General features: G+C 38.3%; 1 protein-coding gene across 2 annotated transcripts; it reads left to right on the top strand.

Annotated features, from left to right (window-relative positions):
• Positions 1-1,679: 1,679 nt before the first annotated feature.
• On the top strand, positions 1,680-24,548 carry LOC114470960 (coiled-coil domain-containing protein 130 homolog). 2 transcript variants are annotated; one of them, XM_028459412.1, is made up of 10 exons: positions 1,680-1,772; positions 3,126-3,182; positions 3,588-3,641; positions 4,015-4,097; positions 4,902-4,957; positions 5,038-5,098; positions 5,660-5,802; positions 5,912-6,084; positions 21,923-22,061; positions 23,930-24,548. In XM_028459412.1, exons 2-10 carry the CDS (start codon positions 3,180-3,182, stop codon positions 24,406-24,408), a joined length of 1,191 nt encoding a protein of 396 aa, XP_028315213.1. In that variant the 5' UTR covers positions 1,680-1,772; positions 3,126-3,179; the 3' UTR covers positions 24,409-24,548. The 2 variants fall into 2 exon arrangements, with proteins under 2 accessions (XP_028315213.1, XP_028315220.1); XM_028459419.1 differs by lacking the exon at positions 1,680-1,772 and adding an exon at positions 1,783-1,813.
• The last annotated feature ends 1,289 nt before the right edge of the window (positions 24,549-25,837 follow it).

Below are 25,837 nucleotides of genomic sequence, written 5' to 3'. Positions count from 1 at the left end.
ATAAAGGTAGTACAGCCTTGACCGTGTCATTAATTGATAACAGAATTGATTTTAATGCATTATAATTTTTGGCACAAGGACAGTCTTAAAGAAAAATTAACACATTTACTCCTTATGTACATCTTATAAAAGTGTAATAAAAATGGACTTTGTCATTAGAACCCCTTTTTTTTCAACAGGAAAAACACTAAATATGCAGTATTTCCAAAAATTAGGTGCAAAGTAAAATATAGGTAATGTTTTTATTACAGCCTTGACCATAACAATAATTGATAGCAGAATTAATTTTAATGCATTATTATTTTTGGTACAAGGAGAGTTTTAAAATTAACTTACACTCTTTACTATGTGTACACAAACAGTAGAAGTGCTGTCAGGATATTTTTCCTTCTTTTTGGCACATAGGACACAGTGATCTTATTGTGTGTGAAAGCAAACACAGAGGAAACACCTCCCTGTGTTTAGTGTTGAGCAGCTGCAGGGACCTCAGTGTCCCTACCAGGGCCATCCTCCTCTTCTGCAGCTCATCAGCCAGAGGAATAGATGTTAAAAAGGACATGGTGGCCCTCAAGCCCATCCGTAAAGCTCCAGTACAATGTGCATGTTCTGGTTGGACTCAACTGGTGCTGAGGCAGACCTCCCCAAATAAACTTGGAGCCTCCATACATAAGATTTCTGAACGTCACACTGAGCCCAAATGTCCAGGCCATAGTTCCCTGGTTTGGACTGGAGGCCATGAAATTATCTTACTGAACAGCAGCTGTTCATCAATACAGATGTCCCTTCCTATGTTGAACATGTGAACATTGATCTGTGACTTGAACAAACCAGCTGTAATCACCAGCCCGTGGTGGGCACACAGCTCCTATTCACTTAGAGCTCTCCAGTCATCCATTTTTCCCCCTCAACCATTGTCACATCACTATTTTGTATCAGTACTAGTTTACCAAAACCATTTCATGGTGTTCTGCTTTGTTATTGCTGTGTATTTTGCAAGATAAGAGACCCAGGCCTTCACTGATATTAACCTAAAACTTTATGTGATGGTCTTTGATTGGTGTCATTGGTGTCAAGTGTAATGGGGTCATTACACTTGAAACATATTTTCCCTTTATTTTGAAGGCCTGGGCTTAAATCTATTTGGAATTCATTGAAAAAGCATTATAATATGCCATGGTTACAGTGTATGGAAAATATGTGGTTACAATGAGATTCAATGGGGCAAATTAGGTCACGAGGTTACTAAGTGTCATTATGATGCATATATCATACACTTCCAATACACGGGATTTGGGAATTAAGGAAATAAAAATAAAACTATAGTGGAAAAATATAATACAGCTAGCTTTTAAAATGACCTGAATACTGAGAGACAAACAAATAAAAACACCAAAAATGTCACAACTATATCTTTTTATATACGCCAGTGTCACACAGGAACTGCCTTGTATATCCTTTGATGGTTCCATATATATGGTTTTATAAACCCAAAAGGTGGTGATTGTTTCAAAACGTCTAAATGAGCGGGAAAAACTCGCGATATGGCAACCCACTTGGTAAACTTCTGACTGACATCAGGGATTTGTGAGTGGCCAGTTTCAGTCAGAGGATAAAAAAATGATGTTGAAGGTACGATCAGACTCCCGGTCAGTTTTGTATCCAGTGGATGGCGGTAATACCCGGATGGTTGAGTACAAACTGCCATACGGCTGTGAACTCAACGAAGAAGAATAGGAAGCCGCTTCTGACTACATTACCCATCGACCCCTTCGGTAAGTTTTTCTTGTTTGTTGTTGCAGTTGCAGCAAGATTTGTAAGTAGCCAACTTTAAATGTAATAAAACATGACAGCTCATACTAAGATGAATATGTTGATCTGTATTTAGTTTATGTCACACATTGTATCCTTAAACACACAAACGAAACTGCACAAGCTAGCTGCTGTAGCTGTTAGCTTGTTTTTAGCTATCCTGGATTGGAGTTTTTCATCTAACATTAGAAACAAATATTGTACTTCGGACTAAATGTATATATGGTGTCTGATGTATACTACAGTACTGGTCTTTGAGTTGACTGCACTGAATATTTACTTAAAAGCTACAAAAACAAAAGTTTAGTTAGCCTTTAGCCGTTAGCTACACCCCTGATCAATATACGTGTAGAGTAAAGTGGAACTACACGTGCAAATTCATTCATTATGTTCATATCTACTAATTTAAAGACATATTTATTTATTGTTTTTACTTCTGGTCTTCTCAGAGTTTCCAGGCGTGGTTAATGATGGACTGATGCGTTGTATTTGTATCTCTTGGTAGTGTGTTATGTCCAACATAAGTAACATTCATATAGATATTATAATAGGACATAGTTAAAATAATTACTGCTTATTTTACTTTATTAGCCACGTTTTTCCCTTACACAGCTATACATTAAATTTGAAAGTAATGTCACAATAAGAAAAATGTTAAAATAATGTTGAAGTAATTATTCTCAATATCAAGTGCACACGCACACACATTTAGAGGAAAGGAGATAAATCAAGTTTGCTATTAAACTGTAGTATTAAATACATTTTAAGTATAAATCCAAAATGACTCTCTTTGTAGGATTTTTTTAGTCTGTCTGTACAATACCTGAGATATTTAAGGTGTAACAGCTGCCATGAATAACATCTGTATAATGTTGAGCCATTGGCTTTTAATTATTACCAGAAAATACCAAGTACATACGAGGAGTTTGTCTTGGTGTAAAGAAAAAAATAAGGCACTTAAATAAAATAAAATATGAGAAGCAATTACCAATATATAAAGTTGAATTTAAACACAAAGTGTACAAAGAGAGCATGAAAGAAAATAAATATGAATTCAAAGTTAAAGTTACCAATTTATGTTCTGCAAGTCTTGTTCTGCCTTTGTTAAAGCAGCCAAGTGTGTACACAACAAATGCGTTATTGCAATTAATAAACAATATGATATTGTATTTATGACCTAATGTGGAATCTGTAAAATAATTAGCATTAATTAATCATATTGTGGCAGTAATTGCAGGTTCTTTGTCTCCACACCTAAGCAGCACTTCATATCAACCTGTTCCTAACTGAGGATTTATGTTTGTTTGTTTGTTTAGGTTATCTTTACAGTTCATCATTACATCAGTAGTTGGTGATTTGCAGTCGACACCATGGTAAGTAATAATGAATTTTCCTTATGACTTTTGTTTTTAAACATCACGAGAATACAATCTGTGATGAATTTTATTGAATTTCAATCACATATTTTTCAGTGCAAGTAGATAAATGAAATCATATGGGAAAGAACTATCACTGAATGTGTTTTTGGTTTGGTTAGTTTGTTTTTCTGAGTTCATTTCTGTATTTACTCCTACATTCTATTGCCTGACATGTTTTTATGTCATTTTATTTTGGTGTATAAATCTGAATTTTAGCAACTTTCTGATGAATCTTTACTTAAAATAAGAGTTAGTCATTTTTGTTAAACTTTTTTTTTTTTTAAATGTATTCAAATGGATCTATTTGTTTGTTTGTTTGTTTTTGTGAATGATGTTTCATTTTTGTGTTTGCACTGACAGGGTGAAAGAAAAGGAACAAATAAATACTATCCTCCAGATTTTGATCCAGCCAAGGTGTGTGAAAACCCACAGTCCTTTTTGTCTGTTGTGTAAGCTTTGCTTTTAAAAAATACATTACAATCTCTATTTATTAACAGGTTTAAAGTGTTCAGTTATTTGATTTGACATTGGTTAAAAATGGTCATGAAAAACAACCTTTTGTGCTGATATTTAATTTATTTTACAGTTGATCGTTGATCCATTTCCTTATATTGCTGCAGAGAAAATTATACACATTTACACACACATATTAAAATAAAACACATTTTTTGCATAAACATTCTTCATAAGTGTCAAAAGTGTTTGTTGAGATTGTTTTTGATGATTTACAAAAAAAAAAATCAATAACAATAACTTACTATTTTGGACATTTGTTTTCTTTTTTCAGCATGGATCACTTAATGGTTACCACAAAACTCACGCTCTACGGGAGCGAGCCAGGAAACTGTCCCAGGGCATCCTCATCATCAGGTTTGTTTGTTTGACACACGCATCAGTCATTGGTCACAGATGTTTGAGTGGAGCGCTAAAGATGCTAGCATTTTGGTTTGTTTTCATCACTAATGGGTCGACACATGACGTCTCACCAAAAGCAGATAACTGAGCTGATAAAGGTTGAGATTATGACCTGAAAGAACTAAAATTATTGAAAAGAAATCCTCCTTTTAATTCATCAGAGATTGTAAAAATGTAGTTTCTTTAAAGCATTGTCAATTTTTATTGGACAATATTCTTAATGTACTGAAATCACGCTTGTGGTGTTTATTGTTAGAAAACAGCTTTGAGTGGAAAACCATTGCCAATGCTGAAATAATCCAACTAAACATTTGTAAAATAATGCAAATTGTATTTTTTTGTATTCCTTACAATTATTTTTTTTAAATTAAAGAAAATGTGAGAAAAGAAGGCAAACTTTTTTCAGGAAATTCTCCTGACATGTTTCGACTGCCAACTCCCAGTAGATGCCTCTGAGGAAGACTGACAGTTGGCAGTCAAAATATGTTGGGAGATCTAAGTAAATTTCAAAGTAAATTTTCTGAAAAAGTTTGTCTTAATAAATGAAACCTTAACATAGTGATCCAAGCCTACTTCTAATAGTTTATTGTTCACGTGTATTTATTACAGATCACATCTAGTCATGCATATAGACATACCATACCACAGCTTAAAGAATATTTTACAGTGACGGTAGTAGCAGTAGTAGTTACATGGTTGAATGCATCATATGTGTTTATGATGTCTATAATCACCCAAACTGTGTTTTTATCCATCAAGGTTTGAAATGCCCTATAACATCTGGTGTGATGGCTGCAAAAACCACATTGGCATGGGTAAGACTGAAGAAAATCACAATCTAAAGCTCACACACTGTTCATTTACATCGCCTTGACTCTGTCATGTCTCTGTGCAGGGGTTCGTTACAACGCTGAGAAAAAGAAAGTGGGGAACTACTACACCACGCCAATCTACAGGTACGTCATGTGACGGCTTCTCCTTCAGTCCCAAACCCCAAAGTGGTAACACAGTTGCTTCTCCGCAGTGTTGTAGTCAATTATAACTGGAATTGCGTAATTGATAATTAATTAAAATCATGAGGTAATTATATCATAATTGAAAAAACCTGTTGCTGTTTTAATCATAATTCAATTGCAATTGGGTTCAGATAATTGACTTTGTAATTGTAATTGGCATTATATAAAAACTGTCAGTTACAATTTAATTGATTAATTAATTGATTTGGAATCCTAACAAGGTAACCAAGTGATGAAAACTAAATTATGTATTTTACAGCTGTTTTAAGACAGGTTAAAACTAACCTGTTATAATAAGAGATGCTATCAGAAAGCTAACACAAGTTTTATTGGGTTATTTATTTCAGGTTCAGTAATTGTGATTAATTGAAGTTGAAATTTAGTAATTGAGAACGTAATTGTAATTGACTTTCATGGGAAAAACAATAATTGGAATTTTAACTGTAATTGGAATTATAATTGGAAAATGTAATTTACCCCAACCCTGCTTCTCTGTGCCAGGTTCAGGATGAAGTGTCACCTGTGTGTGAACTACATTGAGATGCAGACGGACCCAGCCACTTGTGACTATGTGATAGTGAGCGGAGCAAGCAGGAAGGAGGAGCGCTGGGACATGGCAGAAAACGAACAGATCCTCACCACAGGTAGAAGACTCTCACCATGCTGTAGTTCTGAAGTATCCCAGGTTTTCAGAAGTCATGGTGACGCTTGTTTGGTTTCAGTTTGTTGCTGAGCTTCCATCTCTTCTTACAGAGCGAGCGGAGAAGGAGAAGCTGGAGACGGACGCCATGTACAAACTGGACCACGGCGGCAAAGATAAGCAGAAGCTGAATAAGGCTCTACCCTCGCTGTCAGAGATCCAGGACATGCAGAGCCGCTGGATAGACGACTTCCAGCTCAACAGCGCCCTCCGTAGAAAGTTTAGGGTAAGTCGTAAAAACCATTGAGCCTGAAGGGGAGCTCATTTCTGTTGTTTATTAACTCATATTTCGGGCCCGAGCACCAAAGTGGTGCAAGGGCACTATTGTTTCTGTACAGATTTTTCTTCTTATTGTCATTATTATAATTTTTATTATTCCGGTTACCATCACTTTACTTGGATTTGTAAGGCTCTTCCTGGGGGTGCAATTTTGTGAAATTTGGCTTGACGGTATAGTTTGATGAAAAATTTAAGTTGCAATTTGTTGAAGCCATTTTGGGACTCGTTAGTGCCACCTAGAGTTTTAACTTTTGAGTGGTTTAAACTAGCTAAAGGGCATTCGGTAGGTATATGCATGGAACCGTGCCTAACAAAAACATATTTTGGACCTATGACCTAATTTCAACAGGAAGTCTGCTATTTTGAATTTACCGGGCCAAATATAGCACTTTTTCCACATTTTTGGCCAAACCACATCATTTTTAAAAGCGAACTCCTCCTAGAGTGTTAATAATTACATTACCACGCCTACAGGAGGTGCTAAATTTTCAGCAATTTTAAAACTGGAATTCTTTTAATAACTCTGCCGAAATTCATTTAATCAAACCCAAAGTCGTGCGGAACGGAAAACGCGTTCCACACGCATTGACATGACAATTCACGCAACAAGTCTTACTGCCGCCTGGTGGTGATAGAGAAGCACTATTCTTTGTGTTGACAGTGTTACGGCAGAATTTACGGTTGACCTCATTTGAGACATGATTCATTGCTCTGGTTGAATGATAGAATCCAGGAGAAGCATTGATGATTTAATAAAAAATGATTTTATTCTAAACTAAATAAAAGAATACAAAGTGGAACAAAGTGAAACAAAATTAGCGTCCGTCCAGGCGGACGTCCAAAGGAAGTGCCGCGCCCCGCCCCAACAGTTTCAAAGCTTAAGCTTTTTATACAGATAAGAAAAGGTCCCAACAGTGAGAGACAAAAGGGAGGGAGTCAGATGCCCATAGTGGCAATGTTGGAGGATGATGAAGATGTTATGAGAAGGTTTGGCTCCAGTCTTTATCTGTCTTGATAAGTGTGTGCGTCAGTGTATATCTGCATGTCAGCAGAGACTGTGCTGCACTGAGAATAATACGATCTGTACTGTTTAATCATGATTCAGCTGTTCAAAAGTGTAAAGATTAATGGAGTCGTCATGTATTAAAACATGACAAATTGTACACATGAACATACATTTGAGGATATGATGATGAATATAAAATTTGCCATGACATTCCCCACTTTTGGTCGCCTCAACGACCAAATCAAGAAACAAAATTATTATATTCCACCTTTGCTGTCTGTCAGGGTTAACCATTAGCATCGTTATTGTCATACATTGGATATATTCTTCTTTTGTGAGGCACGGATATAGACATATCAAGAAAAATGTGGAAATAAACCTTAAAAAAAACTTCATCATTATTATCAATGGCATGAATCATCAAAAATCATCCTTTATTACATCTAGATAAGCAAAAATCATCATTTGCATCAAGGACATCACTCGTCTTCATCGGCTGAGTTCAGTGGTAACTGGGGTAACCAATAGCATCATGAGTGAAGAACCTTGAGTATTTTCCTCAATCGTAGCAGAAGGGTTTATGACTGTATTCCTGCAGCTAGGTGTGAGCTTGTCCTCCCTCAACCTAGCTATGAGCATTTGGTGTGGCTTATAAACAAAGCTAGGCCCTTGTTCTAGAGAGTTTTCTTGTGTGTGTGTCTCATTGGCCTTGTCGGTTCCCCCTTCATTGTTCGGTCAGCCTCCGTCTCAGCATCAGCTGGTGTCGGCAATCATCTTGGATCCATGTTGCCTGCCGTGTGGGTCGTTCCGGTCGGCGTTGTAGATGATTGGTTGTTGTCTGAGGAAGGGTAGTCTCCACACACCTGGCAACCTCTCTTGGGATCGGAAGGTACCTGAACAGAAGAGGGGGAAAAACACCAAAACAAAACTCTTGGGATTGGCTGGTACCTGAACACATGCGCGATCCCACTACTGAGGCTTTAGCTGGTACCTGGTACCTGGTACCTGGTAGGCTTTAGCTGGTACCTGGACAGAAAAAAAAGGGGGTGGGGGGGAAAAACACTCACCCAAAATAAAATAAAATAAAATAAAATAAAATAAAATAAAAAATAAAATAAAATAAAATAAAATAAAATAAAATAAAATAAAAAAAAATAAAATAAATAAAAAATAAAATAGAATAGAATAGAATAGAATAGAATAGAATAGAATAGAATAAAAGTTTAGGGGTGTTAGGTTTAGTTAACTAACTAAATGAATAGTTAGTATGGCCAGGAAGGCAGAGACAGGTCAGAGGTCAGGATCTGAGAGCTTTTCAGATCCTAAAAGGTGCTGCTGCACAATCACACAATGGTTAGGTGTGGGTTAGTGAGCTTTTAGCCATGCTAGCTCTGTAGCCCATTCGCACGCGAGTGGGAAAATATGAGGCTGAAAGAAAAGCAGGAAGTATTAATTCGATTTTCTTTTCCTGGAGTAAGAAGAAGCATAGCTGGAGTTGCAGTGATTATCTGTGGTACATCTACTTACCTGGTGAGAAGCAACAATTTGAGAACCACTGTTTACAAGGACATGCAAGTCGGACGGAGAAGGACATGCAAGTCAGACGGAGAAGTGTGGAGTGTGATTACATGTCTTCTCAAGATGAATACATACAATTGGGAGACATGGAGATGTGAGAAAGCTAAATGAGTTTAACCAAATAAATAAATAATGTTATTTATTTATTTAAATTGTTTGTTTCATTTTCTTTGCTATCTCTTATTTGTGAAGGAGAAATCTTATTCTATCCTTTATTTATTCTGAATAATGTTAACACTCCACACCTAATTACATAGCAATTCTTTTATAGAGCTGAATTTGTCAGTTCATTTATTTCATTATTTTCCCTCATAATTATTATTTGAGATGTAATTTACTTAATTTTGAAGGTCAATTGGTGGCAAAAGTGTCTCCTATTCTGTGTCTGAACCAGAGTTTAGCGAGATTATTGGCCCTTTAAGGTTAGACAGAATTAAAGTTAAGTTGAGTCGAACAATCAAATTGTCTTTTGCTCTCTGTATTTATCCCATTCGTAGGGGTGACGAGCCCCAGCACGGTTTGGAGAGCTTCCTTAAATGCTTGGAAGTTACTCAACTTTAAACTTATTTCAATCAATTATCAAGAATTTCAGGAGGACCCTTTTTTAAATCTCAGGCGACCCAGATTGGGCCACCAACCCAATGTTGAGAACACTTAATTTTTCCCTTAAAAGTGTCTAAACCCAGTGAAGGTGTTTTATGGTCTTGCACGCTAAGTGCTGGTGGAACAAGAAGAAAATAGTTGGAGGGTTTGGTGTATATTTTCCTATGATAAAATATAAATAAAAAATCAGAGGGACGTTGGCCCCTCCCTTCCCTTTTTTTACATAAGAATACATTTGGATTCTTAAAACCATATGATAAATATCATTGGAAAATCACTTATCTGATCATTTTGGATGTGTCTCCGTTTTCCTCTCTCTTGTGTCCGCCTGCCTTTGTGCCCTCCAACCTCCTCGACCTCCTTCTCCTCAGCCATAAAGGTCAAAGCCAGGGTCAACTGTACGCTCCTTTTGGAAATTTGAAGATCTGTCCCCACTTTCGCAGTTGGATTGGAAGTCTCTGTAGTCTCTGGAATAGATATTATGTTAGAACATCCACAATATGTCATATTGTCACGTGTCTATTTCAATCTATTTCCCCTTTGTTTCCCAGTTACAGTTATGGACAATACTTCCCTTTAATTCTCATCCTTCATCATAACAAGCAGTGACCAGGCATGGCGGCTGGAGGAAGGATCGGAGTCGAGAAGGCGGTGGCATTCTGTTAGGAAACACTCAGAAACAGAAAGAGAGGAAACCATTAAGACTTAACTGGATAATTTAAAATATCTCTTTTCTTTAGTTGGATCTGATTCGTCTCCTTACAGCGACCTGTATTTTGGAAAAAGCTACATAATAACAACAACTAAGACGAAGACATAGACAAGTGCACACCACAACGAGTATACACATATAACAACAAAAAAACATGGACACTGAACATGTAAGGTCAGTCAAGGTCAAAGCCAGTCATTCCACTGAAAGTGGTATCATATATAAAAAATGTCGTTTGGTGTTTTTAAACACCCAGAAAAAACCCTTTAAAACCTGGTAAACTTTTTAGAAGGCCCAAGGCCTAAAACCATAGTTCTTTTAACAAGCAGCAGTGTTTTCTGAACACCCCACTACATAATTGGCAAAAACAGGGAGAAGATCAAGTGCATCAAAACCCAGGAGGAAAAGAAGGTGAAACAGAGGAACATGTGTGGTCAAACAGCCATTCATCGGTCAATCACTCAATGACACGTCCACGGCACATTCGCACTCACAACACGGTTCTCAGGCATACGTAACGTGTCATCATTCAGTCACTCATGCACCGCACACGTTCATGCCTCAATTTTCACGTCCATGCATTCACAAGGTTTTGCTGCATAGTGTCTAAGTGGAATATAGGTCTCATCTAACCCACCAATGGCGATAGCCAGTCCACCTCGTCTCTCGGGGTCAATGAGCTCTTATTGCCCCCTCATGCTTGGCAACCTTTTAGTGTTAATTAATTGCTTTTTACTGGTATCGTCTGATTACTAAGAGGTACGCTCCTTTTTACTTCCGCCTTTGCGGAGTCTTAGATTATCGCCCGTGGTACTGACAGTCTGCTCATCTGCTGATCAGGCAGGAATAGCACAGCCGTGTCTAACTCAACAAACTCAACCGCGGTACCAAACCGCGGGAAATTCACCCGCCGTCCGTCTCCAGAAATGTAAAAAAGAATCTCTGAATCAGCGAGGCTCAACCACCGCTCTCGAAAATAAGAGTTTGGGAGAATAATTCACAACAGTACCAAACTGAAGGAAAACACAACCTCCGGTACCAAACCTGAAGGAAACTCACCCGCCGTCCGTCTCCAAAGAAAAAAGGATCTCTGAATCAGCAGGGCTCAACCACCGCTCTTGAAAATAAGAGTTTTGGAGAATAATTCACAACAGTACCAAACTGAAGGAAAACACATAAACTCAACCTCGGTACCAAACCGAGGGAAGATTTCGCACAACTGTCAGGACTTTTATTGGGCACTTCTAAGATCACTCAACATTGAACGGAGCACGCAACCTCTAATAACCCTCACTCTAAGGGAACGTAGAAATTTGTTCAGAACGGTATTCGGTTACCAAGCATGTATCAAATCAGGTGGACCGCTATCCCCCGAAGAGTGCTTTCCCTAGCAAGGTTTATCCTTTTTCTGCACATTAAACCAGGACTTCTTGTTTGAAAAGTAATTGCCTATGTACTCATAGCAACTAATGGGACATTTTTTCTCAGGAAAAATTTGGTACCCCCCCCCTGCTGTCGAGTGGCTTTGGGCCGGCCAGACAGTCCGACGCGGTAAGGGGGGAGCGCGCAAAATGAAAACAATGAATGTTGAACTAGGCTGTCTGTCGCAAGCAGCTTCAAAAAGGGTAAGGTACAGATTGTTTACGAGGGTATCGGTCAAAAAAATGTCAAAATTTAAACTTGTTGAGGCTGCAGTCCTCAATCTCTGTCTCAATTTTCCTGAAATTGAGTAAAAACAAAAGAGAAAAAGAAGGATCGTTCAGAAATAACAAAGGAGAAAAACGTGTGAGCTCAAAAAAAATCATGGCCAATAAAAATTAAAACTTCAGCTCCAAAAGCTGAGGCAACAGAGGGCTCTGTCTTCAGCGGATGTAACCATATCTTGCATTGTGGGGGCCCTCCCCTCAATCAAGAAAATAAATGAAAGAAAAGCCTTATCAGTAACACTATTTTCTTCCCCTTTGTTTGTTGTTTTCTCATAAAGGCCAAAGCAGTGTAAATAAATGAGCAACATAATGAATAAAAGCAAAGATAAATGATGGGCACACTTGATCTCATGTGGCAAACAGAAGGGTTCTGTGTGAAGTTCTGGTGGTCCTGTGTTTCTCATAGTTGTGAATGTGGGTGTGTGACTGTATGTCTGGTCTGTCTGCGTGTGAGAGAATAAATGAAAACAAAATAATCTAGTGCACAGTCAGAAGATAGAGGGGTTAGTATTGTGCGAAGGAGAAGCTTGTTGGCTATTTGCTAGTTGTCCCCCTCCATGCCAAAGTTCAAGGCTAAAGTGATTTAGCTCTGTGCGTGCGCGTGCCTGTGCGTGTGCGTGCGCACTACCACCAAAGGCTGTGGTGGACTTCTTGTGGCTTGGTATCCTTGTGGCTTTTGAAACAGTGTCTTTTTGGTGAAGATTTCCAGCAGACGTGTGACCAGTCTGCAGTTGCTGCCCATCATTCAGGCAGTAGTCGTGGCGTTTAACTCGCAACTCATTGGTGGGGGGAGTGTCCACTCCGACGCCCACAGGTTCTCAGTCTTTGATGATGGGGCAGGATGTGTTAATCCAGCATTGGCATGCGGCCCATTCATAGACGATGAAGAGTTGACTTGGGACTGAGCGAGTTATTTCAGCATTGCTTTGCTGAATGGGAGTTGAGTCCTTGAGTCCTGAAAGGTCACACACCTTTGATTGTCCATTTCCTTCTGATGCTTGGTCCTTTGAATGATGTTGACATTCCATTAGCGTAAGAGTTGAAGGTGATTTCATTCTTTCATTGAAGATGTCGTTTTTTCAGGGGACAACCACAAAGCCAACAGAAACTAACAATTTAAATAATAAAAAATGATAATGATGGTAACAGTAATATTAAAATAAAATAAAATGAAATACTGTATTCATCATAGTGTGTGTTTGAGTGTGTGTTGCCCATCAAACATGAAATCAAAATAAAATTTAAAATAAAAATAAAAATAGTGTCTGTGTGTAATGGCACTATTCTATCGGCAGGGGAGAAGTGAGAAATCACAATGTTGTGTCACAAGTGTGTAGTGCACTAAACTGGCCAGTGAGGGGCGCCACCTCTCTCTTGGGATGGGTGTGGCGTGTGCGTGCGCCCGTGCGCGTGCCTGTGTGTGTGCTCTCTCTCTCTCTCCCTTTCTCTCTCTGTACGTGTGTGTGGGTGTGTGTGTGTGTGTGGGTGTGTGGGTGTGTGTGTGTGTGTGTGTGTGTGTGTGTGTGTGTGTGTGTGTGTGTGTGTGTGTGTGTGTGTGTGTGTGTGTGTGTGTGTGTGTGTGTGTGTGTGTGTTCACACGTCCAAAAAAAAAAAAAAAAAAAAAAAAAAAACACAGCAGCGACGTGTGTGTGTGTTTGGCTCTCTGTATTTCTCTCCCTTTCTAAAAAGCTGACACTCGTCAAATGAAAGCATTAAAGCCAAGCCAAAGGGAGAAATCTGATTCCACGTTTAAACAAAATAAAAACAAAGATAAAAAAAAAGTAAAACTCGCCTGAAAGCATGATCTGAGTTCACATCATACCAAGATTGTATATGCGTATGCATATATTATTTGTTTATTGGGTTGTTCATCTGTTTGATTCACAGAAACACAAATTAGGTTAGATTCGGGGTTTTAATCTATTTTGCTTTCGGTACAGAGGTGAACTCAGATCATGACACCGCTGGGATGTTTTGGAAACTTTGGTTGCCCGTCTATCTATGGTCAGGACCTCACAGGCTGTGGGAGTCCGAACAAAACCAAAGTAAATAATGACCTAAACAAAATATCCGAGCCCGAAGAAAACCAGAGAGAACCTACAGCATTAAAAAGCACAGAACCTCAACCATTTGAGCCTTTCTCATGGCTATTCACTGCGTCAAAACACAGAACAGCTGAGGATCAAAATCAAAGCTCAAAGCTGAAAATCAATACAATGCTTGACTGGTTCAAAAAAAAATCAACACAGAGCGAATATATATATATGTAAATGAAAATTTACATATATATATATATTTATAAAGGCAGCTTTACCTTAGTCCGAATTGGTGTTTGAGGTTCAACCGATGGTTCGTGCTCCAGTCTCTGTCCGAGGGGTGGACAGAAGATGGTCCTGTTCGTGATCGCCAATTGTTACGGCAGAATTTACGGTTGACCTCATTTGAGACATGATTCATTGCTCTGGTTGAATGATAGAATCCAGGAGAAGCATTGATGATTTAATAAAAAATGATTTTATTCTAAACTAAATAAAAGAATACAAAGTGGAACAAAGTGAAACAAAATTAGCGTCCGTCCAGGCGGACGTCCAAAGGAAGTGCCGCGCCCCGCCCCAACAGTTTCAAAGCTTAAGCTTTTTATACAGATAAGAAAAGGTCCCAACAGTGAGAGACAAAAGGGAGGGAGTCAGATGCCCATAGTGGCAATGTTGGAGGATGATGAAGATGTTATGAGAAGGTTTGGCTCCAGTCTTTATCTGTCTTGATAAGTGTGTGCGTCAGTGTATATCTGCATGTCAGCAGAGACTGTGCTGCACTGAGAATAATACGATCTGTACTGTTTAATCATGATTCAGCTGTTCAAAAGTGTAAAGATTAATGGAGTCGTCATGTATTAAAACATGACAAATTGTACACATGAACATACATTTGAGGATATGATGATGAATATAAAATTTGCCATGACAACAGTTTTCAACACATACCTCCCAAATGTGTTCAGAAATGCTCTGGACAATGGGAATGTGCGAAATGTAATCGTTTATGATTTATCGTCAAAAATATTCTCACCGGTAAGAATTTGTCATCCCTCAATATAAATGATAAATTCCCATGTCTGAAATTAGCGAGGGCCACGGACCATTTGTCCCTCAATTTAGCCAAGAATGCGCCAAGAATGTTTGTGTGTGTGTGAGGTGTTCGTAATGGCTACCAGAAGCTACTATGCTGCGATACAACATGGACCGCTACTTGGTTAAAACCAGACAACCATCCAACAAAGTGAACCGATTCAAGTTCCTCCGTCAGATCCACCCAAAGTTCCACAAACACGGGGACAGGGATGAACCTGTAGCAACGATTATGAACTGGAAACTCAACTAAAGCTAACTATGCTAAGCTAACCCACCGATACACTGACTGAGCTAGGAGCTAACGCTAACCACTCCATTTAAGGAACAATAGACCAAGTAAAAAGAAAACGTCTTACTGTCATAAAGCCACAGAGAGCAACTGATTTATTTATGGTCAGATTTAACACTTGTATGGAAGAATAAAAGCTAAACATGTCACACATTGTGAAATAAATATTAACATAATAACTAATGTCACTATTCATTCATCCCAATTTGTGAAACGCAATATTTTTTCATTACATTTCATCAGCAGTAAAAACACTGTTGAAGTTAGTTGTGCTTTTAATGTGCTTTTTTTTATTCATTTTTTTAAAATAATTTTATTTCAAGTGTAGAAATAAATGGATTACATACAACAACACTAATGTAATCCACATGCACAAATATATTCCATAAAATATCAGCTCATGAGCTGTTTGAGTCAGCAGTTATTGTAGCCTTTTTAAATATGTCTAGTGTTGATGTATTCAGATTTATTTGTGTTTGTAAGGAACCTGTTTACACTAAGTTGTGAGTTTTTTTATTTATAGTTTTTATTTATCGTGATTTTATTGTTATTGTGATAAATAACAGAAATTATCGGGATACTTTTTTTTGTCATTATCGCCCATCCCTACTGGACAAGTGGATGACCATTTGTCAGGAAGATGATGAGTTTTTACAGAACGCACTTCCTGTGGCAGAGCGCCATTCACTAAAAAATGAAATGGCTCAATTGGAGTAGTTAGACATTTTTTAAAGTGACGAAACTTGCCATGTATGTTAAGGGTACCAAAACCTCAAATTTCATGACATTTTTGTAATTTCTTTTTCAAAATTGGTTCTGTAGCGCCCCCTTCAAATTGTTAAATTAGCAGCCCCTAGCGCACATTTGCAGTAGACATCCCAAAATTTACTGACTTATAAGTAGGGGTTTGAAAAAAATTCCATTTCACGATATATCGCGATTTTTTGGTACCGATTGTAAATCGATTTTTTATTTACAAAATCAATATATTTTTTTAAAATAAAAAACGTCAATAAAATAAATTGATATGTAATCAATAATGTTGTGTATTTGTGCAATCTTTCAGTGATTACAATGCTTTCAATATGTTGCAATGGTTACTTGTTGCACTTTATTTTATGATGACAGTGTGTAACACTGCATTTTTTTTTCAGTGAAAATGTGCAAAAACATTAATTATAAATAATAAATAGGATGTTTTGGAGCAAATAGTTTTGACTCAATTTGTCCTCTGAATGATCAATATGTTCTGATGAACATACAGCAACTTCATTTTTCATCTATATGTTTAATTTTAATATTAACTGGGTAGAATTTCGCAATATTGTGATATATCGCGATAATATCGTATCGTGACCAAGTATCGTGATACGTATTGTATTGCAACATCTTTGCCAATACTCACCCCTACTTATCAGTCTATTAAGACGTACAAAAAAGTCTCTTGAAGTCATATTCTAAAACCCACAGAAAGTCTTTTTTTTTTAATTAAACGTTATTTTTAATTAGATTTAAGGGACTCGCATTTTAGCTTCTAGCTCCAGGAGGAATCATCATGGAGGCCTTAACTTGTGCACATTACTAAAGGACTGATGAGAAGTCAATAGGTCTTGAAAGTATTTCCATATCTCACACAGTGTGGGCGTGGCAAAGTCCGAGGAGGCTCAAACTTGTCTCTACTTAATTAGCTTTCTATGGTCAACATTTCATACACTGCAACTTATGGTCTACAAATAAGTCCATCACTCTAACTTTTTACAGATATATTACACGTTTGTTCTTGGCCAAAAATTCATTTCACTGCTTTTTGCAGGAAACACTCTGTGACGATGGACTCAATGTATGTGTGTCTTTAATAGTTTGATTGACAGTTCTTATGTAGCCAATCACAAGATAGAGAGTAGCAAGTTTGGTAGTAAGCTCTACGTCTGCAGCGCGTCATTGGTTTCTTAGGTAGTCAATTACAAGTTAGGCTGTAGCAAGTTCAGTAGTATTCGCTACATCTGCAGAGCATTAGTTTCTCTTTCGTTATCGGGTGTGGAGCGGACCTTGTGGTTGTGTACGTGTGCGTAAATGATAAACCGTAAGTATTGGTGAGAAAAGAAGAATACACCCACCTCAAGTTAGCTTTATACTGCTTCGATATAATATGTATAATCTGTGCATGCTGTTGAAGGTGTTCAGACAACATAATGGGCTAATTTAGCCATCTGGTAACTATGCTAGGGCAAGTACTAACATCCTTGCGGCCCGCTTATAGCCATGAGCGCATGATTAAGCTATCCTCGCTTGTTCGTTTGCTATATTTGTGTTTATATTTTTATGACATGGGTCTGCTGGTGTGGACATTTGGAGGGTTTTGGGATAGATTTACAAAACAGCAGGATCCTCTAATGTTCCAATGAAGCCTCTACTGAGATTTTAACGAAGCAGAGAAAAAGATGTCCTTATTTGTTGTTTCCTGCTCTATCTCTTAGTTTGGTGATAATAAACACATTTGTATTTCTCAAAAGTATTTACGATGTATGTATATATATATATATATATATTTTTTTTTTTTTTTTTTTTTCTGTTACAGAACCACACACAATAGGACAACCCTTAAAAATGTTCAATAAAGAATGCCCCCTGGCGGTCACAACATATTAAAACCAGTCAAATAAGCTCTCCCCACAACACACTCCATTTTACATGCTTAGTAGGGATGTAACGATTCACTCAATTCCCGATACGATTCGATTCACGATACTGGGTTCACGATACGATTCTCTCACGATTTATTTTACAAAATGGGACTGTAGACAAATACGGTACTATTTTCCTTTTATTTTTCATTGTCAAAAGAATTCCTTGATAAACAATTCAAAACAATGCAATTTAACTAAAAATAAATCTTGAATGAAATAAATAAAGTTATAATACAAATGAAAATGAAGCCTATTAATTTAAATTCTGGTTCTATAATAAACAATGCAAAACTGCATAATAGTTCTTTTTCTTTTTAAAAGTGCAACTGAAAATGTATTTTGTGCCTTAACAATTGGACTTTAAAAAAAAAAAAAAAAAACGTGATTGCACTGATTTACGTCATAATTGTTTGGACCAGCAGAGGGCGCTGGTAACACAGTGGTCGGTTGGCATGCAGATATCTTGCAGTGAAGAAGAGAAGCTATGCTAGCAGACAGAGCTAATAGAAAAACATGACTTTTACAGATATTCAAGTAATATTACAGATATTCTTTCGGTGCTTAAGGGGTAATGAATCATTTATTAACATATTTAAGAGTAGAAGGCGGCCAGAAAGAAACTATTAGCAGACTCCGCCCGCCGCCTACACTTGTGGATAGCGCCCTCTGCTGGTTAAAAAAAAGTACTGCGATTCAATTTTCAAAAAATCGATATCAACCGTGATACCTATGAATCGATTTTTAACTGCCTTACGATTAATCGTTACATCCCTAATGCTTAGGGCCCTGATTAGTAGCTTACCAACAACATTTGATACAGATCGAACTAACGGTTGAATTTCTATGAATATTTTACTGAACATACAGTAAGTCCTCTGTGATCACTTCCTGTCTTCTTAAGCGCAGCTAAAAAGCATTTAATCTACTCAATGGTTTGTTCAATTGATATGAGGTTTTAAAATGTTGTTAATGAGGTACTTGACCCTAATGTAGCAAAGTTTGCTTTTATGCTATATTTTTCACAGGTAATGTGGGTGTGAGTGATCATTCACTCCTCCTCACCCTGGTACTGGGTGTCAGGTTACACACACAGAGCTACACACAGACTTGAAGCTGCTGTATGTAGAATCATGAGATGCTCCACCCACATCTCCAAATTTCCAATCATATTGTCCCTTACCGGTATCCTCAAGAATGTGCAAAACTGTGGAGCTCTTAGCAACTTTTTTCTTAATAGTTCTTTCCACCTTGGATTTGTTTCTCCTTGTTTTACAAGTGATTTATCCCGTCTATTATCTCTGACTCAGTATGTGGGGCAGACTGTGCACGGACTGAAAGTGGGTTGTGCGCATAAGGACATTTTATCAGACATAATAATTTTCACCGGCACCACACAGACGCTCATGGGAGACAGATGCCCTGCTCCGCAACAAGACCTCATGCCGTACGGAATGGAGCTTGACTTTGAACACGGCCGGTAGGAAGGAGTCACATCGAGCCTCGACAGGTGCAACAGGTGCGAGGGCCCGTTATCACTGCTTGCACTTTTAATTTTACATGTGATTCTGTTACTATGGCAACAGCCTTGCTTACTTATATTCTATGGCCAACTGTGACTGTTTAGAACAGCTTGCTAACTGTTACTTCCGCTACCACACCAGAGGTTCTTCATAGTCTGTTTACAGCAGGGGTGCCCAACCCTTTTCAGCTCGCGAGCTACTTCTACCACAGACCGCTCTTGGCGATCTTCTGTGGTGGGGGGTAATAACTGTAAATAATCTTACTTGATTATTTAAGCTATTACAATTATTAATATGTTTTAAGTATTTGTATAATATTGAAATACAATAATAATATTGAAGCAGTAACACTTAAAAGCTGAGTTAGATTTAAAATTATATTTTAAAAATGTAAATACAATCATAACTCAGTAAAAAAGTGATGGTCAGCAGTTTGTTTATCTCAGATCATTTCAAAGTTCAAATCCAAAGAAGCACCAAACACAGATGCTCACTTCACAAAGACCCAGGTTAAAGAATCAAGTCTTTGCACTGAATCAGAACACACTAATGCCTTCTGTGCATGAAGAGAGGAATTGACAGGCCGATGATGGGGACAGACTACATGGCTTATTACAGGGTGGTGCCAGTCAGTAGCACACGCGTTTCAGCATTTGTAGCTCACTTTGCTCTTTAGAAGAACTATAATAGCTTCCACACACAAAGATGTGATGCTGCTGTACCTGTTCTTCTACTTATTATTAGAGGTGGTAAATGAACGCCCCCTCAAATTGAGGTCATAAGCTGAATTGTTAGGTTTCATTTCTGGTAAATGTGACGAGCGCAATCAACACAAAATGCCTCCACGATCGACCGGTAGATCGCAATCAACGCGTTGGGCACAACTGGTTTACAGTAACAGGAAGTATCATATATTTAAGAGTAGACATTAGCTTTTGGCCAATATTGTCCGACACTTAAGAGGAGGGTCCACTAGATAGTCAAACCTCGGGTCCAGGAGGAGCAATGTGGTTTTTGTCCTGATCGTGGAACTATGGACTAGCTCTACACCGTCAGCGGGTCCTAGAGGGTCCATGGGAGTTTGCCCAACCAGTCCACATGTCCTTTGTGGACTTGGAGAAGGCACTCAACAGTGTCCTGAGGGGGGTTCTCTGGGAGTATGGGTATATCCAGGGCTGAATTTGAGACAGATCCTGCCAGAACAAGATTCGGCACCTCCCAGATTTTGACAGGCACTTATTTGATTTGATACAGCACCTTGTTTTGCTTTGAGGTGTTTTGATTAAATAAAAGTATTATATTTGGGCAACTATGTCTTTTATCAAGCTGAAATCACTTGAAATGTCATTGTACACACAAAACTGAATGTAAAAACTAAGTCAGTTCACGCCCACGCTCCGTCTAAAGTGTGATTTTGCTTAAAAAATTGTTTCTCTGTGTCAGCTTGGAAGATGGTAGAAAATGGCTTAAAAAAAGGCAGTTGGATTTAAAGAGCTCTTGTAAGCCAATAAGTAAAGGTAAAGAAGTCCAAGATTGTTTTCGTGGAAATCGCGGAAAAGAGCAGCAGCACAGCAGCAGTTAGCGTAGTGAGTAGCAGCACCTGTAGCGATGATGCTAACAACAAACAGGACACTGTCCAATTGACATGAGGAGGACAGATAGAAGAGACGGAGACGATGGTGAAAGTTCTGGTATGGACATGGAGACGGAGGCTCACTTTAAAGCCAAGATGAACTGCAACTTGGCTGTGAAATATGTAAAAAAAAAAAAGTTGCGAGGATACAAAGGGATTCATGGCAGTTTTTTTTAACTGTTTTAAAAGAATGAAAAGGTAAGCACATGTTGTAATTTCATTTTCTGCTGTGCTGCCGATTCATTACTGGAGTTATGGGCTTGTAGGTATAAAGTTATGTAAACATTTAGTTTTTGTGTTCTAAAAGTTTAGTGACCTTTGTGACAAGATTGGTTAAATTAGCAGTGATTTTGCGCTGTCTTGGTGCTGAAACATGGTAGATTTGACGCTGTCACTCAGAGTGAGAGACAGATGCGCTCTGTAACGGGCGATTGTCTGTGCTTATTTTATTTTACATTTAGGTAATTTTTTTGTTGATTGTTGATATTATTGGCACATTTATTTAGCAGTTTGGCACTTTAAAAAAAAAAAAACGTTTTATTCTGTGACATTTTTGTCTCTCTCTTACTGCTGGAACGACACACGGCCTGTGTTCCGGGTCCTAATAATTTACAAACTAAGCACTGGGTATATCAGACCCTCTGATACGGGCCGTCGTCGAACTCATTTCCAGTGAGTTTTCCATCAGGGCTGCCCTTTTGTCATCGATTCTGTTCATAACTTTTATGGACATGAGTTTGGTTAGGTGTCTTCAGGATTGGGTCACTGCTTTTTTGTAGATAATGTGGTCCTATTGGCTCCATCAGGCCGTGACTGACTGGGGAATAAAAGTATTCATTAATTTAGACTGATGGCTATAATGTTATGGCTGATTGATAAATCTTGTGTGTTGTTTTTATTTATTGCAATTTGTTTTGCAGACAGAAAAAACGGCCATTGCTGAAAAGGAGGAGAAGGACAACGCAGTAAGAATGAGAACCAACCTTTCCATCCCACTGCTCCCAGAGAAGGAGGAGGACAAGAAACTGGCAGCTCTGCTCACCTACCAGGCCCCAGACTGTAAGACACAACGTCTCTAGAGGAACTTTTTCACTTCAGTCACACAAAAAAATAACACATGCTACAAATTACTCATTCAAAATTATTTATAACAGATATACTGTTTACAATAGTCCCTCGCTATATCACAGTTCACCTTTCGTGGCCTCTGTGTTTCGTGTATTTCTTTTTTTGTTGCATTTTTTTTTACAGTGTATAAACGCGTATTGTATTCTGATTGGCTAATGCTGCGTTCACCCACCAGCGACACATCCAACTCGATGTGTTTCACTGCCTGCTGAAGCGAGGAGCTGCTCTCCTTTTTCTCCTCCCATAAACGTAAACCACCAGTGAAAAAAGTCGGCGTGATTAGCGGTTAATGCTATCCTAGCTCAGTGGTACAGAGATAACTTTTACCTGCTACTACCACCTCCTCACTGATTCTCCTCCACACCTAATCCTTCCTACGCCTGGTTATAAAGGCCGTGTCATACAGCTCCAGGTGGTCACACACAGCTTCTACTCCATGGTTGAATGGGTGAACAGACCGGTGTTCGTGTTGACGGCCTGACGTCATCGTCAACAAAGACCCTGAATGCGTTTGGCATTAATGTCTGATCGCTAGCAGTGTGACTCTGAAGTGCTGTTTGTTTGAAAACAGGTTTATGTTTTAAAATCTACAAAGATTTGAACTTTGAGAGTGTTTAAACAAGAAAGAAATGTTAATTCCTGTCTGAGAAAAGTGTATAAAGTGTGTGGTGAGGGGTTTTACAGCCTTAAGATATGTATAATAATTGTAAAAAATAAAGCTGGCTACTTCGCGGATTTTGCCTATTGTGGGTTATTTTTAGAACGTAACCCCCACGATAAACGATGGACTTCTGTATAGTAACAGTAAATATGATGTTTTTTGGGGGGGGGGGGGGTTTAACAATGGTACTGCTCATATTAAGTCTTTCAATGAGTTTTGTATACTTTCCTTTGGGTATTTGTTTTAATCTGAATTTGGGAGACCTTATGTGTTTGCCACCGATAATTTTCCCACATGATTGAAGGAGGATGAGGCCAATGTTAAATTGCAATGTTGTCTAGAACAGTAGTTCTCAACCTTGGGGTCAGGACCTCATTTGGGGTCGTGAAACACTGGGAGGGGGTCTCCAGATGTCTTCAAGAATCAAAAAATATTTTTTGAAAAATTTGCACCCATTTTTGCTTATTTTTACCTTTTTCTGCGACTACACCAAACTTGCCATATTTTAACTTATTTTCATCACTTTTTCTTGCCATATTTTTGCACCTTTTAATGCATTTTTGCTACATGACTCCCATTTCTCCATCAAATTTCAATACCTTTTCTGCACATTTTTTTCACTTTCAAGACATTTTTGGCACTTATAAATCTTTTCCACCACTTTTCCCACCTAATGTCACATATGTTGACCCATTATTGTCCCTTTTAACCTCTTTTCACCATATTTCATGCTTATTTTTGTCAACTTAACCACATTCATGATTTGTCATTCCCATCATTTGCCAGTTTAAAGTAATTGTTCCTACTTTTTAAGTTACATTTTCTCAATCCCCACTTCCTCCATTTCTACGACTTTTAGGCCAATATTGACACTTTGAATCCATTTTACCACTTTTTTGTTTGTTTTTTGGCCACTCTAATTTGCAATATTCAAACAATTTCTGTGGTTTTTTAAAATTCACCACCTTTTCCACAATTTTGGTTAATTTTAACTCATTTTATTTCTATTTAAAACAGGGATTTACATCTTTAAGATGCCTATATAATATGGCGCAAATAATAATAAACTTCCTGGATAACAGTGGACTGCTATTTTAAATAAATTCCTGTTTATTGTTTCCTTTTCATCTTTCTTCAGCCTATGATGAGAAGCAGCACAGCAAGAGGAAAGAGATCTCTTCTCGGTCCTGGTTTAAGTCCAATACATCATCATCTGCTGGAGCTGCAGCCTCTCTGCTCCATAAGTTGGGCCAGCAGGCCAAACAGGCAGCAATGACCAAAGCCTCCACTTCTCAGCTCAGCCCTCTGATCCGAAAACGCAGCACAATCAAAGCTGAAACCTGCGCCACCATCACCCAAAGGAAGTCACATGTTCCCATGGAGACATGCGAGGGGATGAAGTCGTCAGAAGCAGCGGAAACGTCTGCTGGTGTGTCATTGAATCGCTGTGAAGCAGGAGTGGAAACAGGCAGAGATGTTAAAGTCACACATGAGGAAAACAAAGAACTGATGCACACAGAGAACATGAGAGGAAAGGAGGAGCACAGAGGTGGAGGAGGGCTCTCCTCTCTGGTGGCGGACTACACCAGTGACTCTGCTTCAGATTCTGAACACTGAGAACGATGAACTGAAGGAAGCACATCCTCAACACACAGTTAACACAGTGTTTAATGGTGTCTGTTATTAAATGTAAAGTGTGAACATTGTTCACTTTGTTGTGATTTTGTATTAAACCTTTATCTGCGTCTTCAACCTCACACAGATTTTAAATGGTTTTAAAAAGTTTTTTTCCTATAGTTTTATTGAACTCACATGTGATGAGGGTGGAGCCTGTAATCCTGTTCAGAAACACTTTGTGTTATATTGGGTGAAATGACCATTCCATCCTGAGAGTATAGTCAATACATTATGGGCCTGTACTACAAAGCTGGATTTCCTCTTATTGCACTAACTTCGAGGATTTATTTTGTGTCTTGTACTAAGATGCTACTAGCAGGCAGACACTGCAATGTTTTCAATCGTATACTGCGACTCAATTGCAGAGTCTGAATGTGCGCAGCTCACGATTCATGTTCTCACACTATACGGACCGTCACTCTGACACGATCTGACTGCTCACACTGTATGTCCATACACAACGCGTTGGGCTCTTGTTTTCGGAAATGCAGCGTACAAATTAAAAGAACAACTCTGAAGCGTTGCTATTAAAACAGAAAAAGAAGAACACGGAAGTGGAGAGAGCGCAAGTCTCAGCAAGAAGAGCTTTAAGAAAGAAAAGGTGGTGATGTGATGGACCAGGAACTGGCTGGACAGATGTGGTCAATACACCTTTTTGCGTGACGTCAGTACTTGACTTAGCAACACTGCCGCCATTTTAAGAGTGGTAATCATTTGCCTGACAATCGCTATTTACCGCTGATTTTGCAGTCTGGCTGATTTTTATCGTATAATGCCCAAATCATGCGTAGTATTTGGCTGTCATAACCACGCCTGACTGAAGGAAAAGATAGACTTTTACAGAATATTGACAGAAAAAGGTCAGAAACGGACATTATAGATCCAAGCACTGAGGCTAACAAACATAGATGGAACTACATGGAGCCCGAAATCAAAGTGGTCGTATGTTTGCAGTAGACATTTCGGTAATGGTAGGTTGTGTATTTTGGGGATTTAATTTCTTCCTGACTGATTTTCTGACGTTGATTATGAATTAGCCTACATTTAAATTGTAATTTATTCAGTAATGACTGAAATGTTTATGGCTGGTATAACTTGAAGAAATGTGAAATTAACAGTAAATATGCAATGCGTTGACTTTTATATGAACTGTAAATATATTAAATCAACAAATGTGCTTCATATACCCTTTTATGTTTTAATTTAGGCAGTATTATTATTATTATATTAGCGGCGCTACGCTAGCATAGCCACATCACGTAACGAGCCAATTATCATGATGACACAGGCCTATATAGACACAAACACATATATAAGCCTACCTTAAAGAAAATATATGCATCCAAGCTTTTGTAAGTCCTCATCTTCT

The sequence above is a fragment of the Gouania willdenowi genome, chromosome 1, assembly GCF_900634775.1.
Source record: "Gouania willdenowi chromosome 1, fGouWil2.1, whole genome shotgun sequence".
NCBI lineage: Eukaryota > Metazoa > Chordata > Actinopteri > Blenniiformes > Gobiesocidae > Gouania > Gouania willdenowi.
Note: the sequence above shows the minus strand (reverse complement) of the source record. Positions and strands in the feature narration are given on the sequence as shown.

What these genes read in the sequence shown, in the direction of transcription:
- LOC114470960 (XM_028459412.1), top strand. An exon ending in CAGATTTTGATCCAGCCAAG is followed by an intron (nt 3,642 to 4,014) that starts GTGTGTGAAAAC and finishes TTCTTTTTTCAG; the next exon opens with CATGGATCACTTAATGGTTA. An exon ending in CGAACAGATCCTCACCACAG is followed by an intron (nt 5,803 to 5,911) that starts GTAGAAGACTCT and finishes CTCTTCTTACAG; the next exon opens with AGCGAGCGGAGAAGGAGAAG.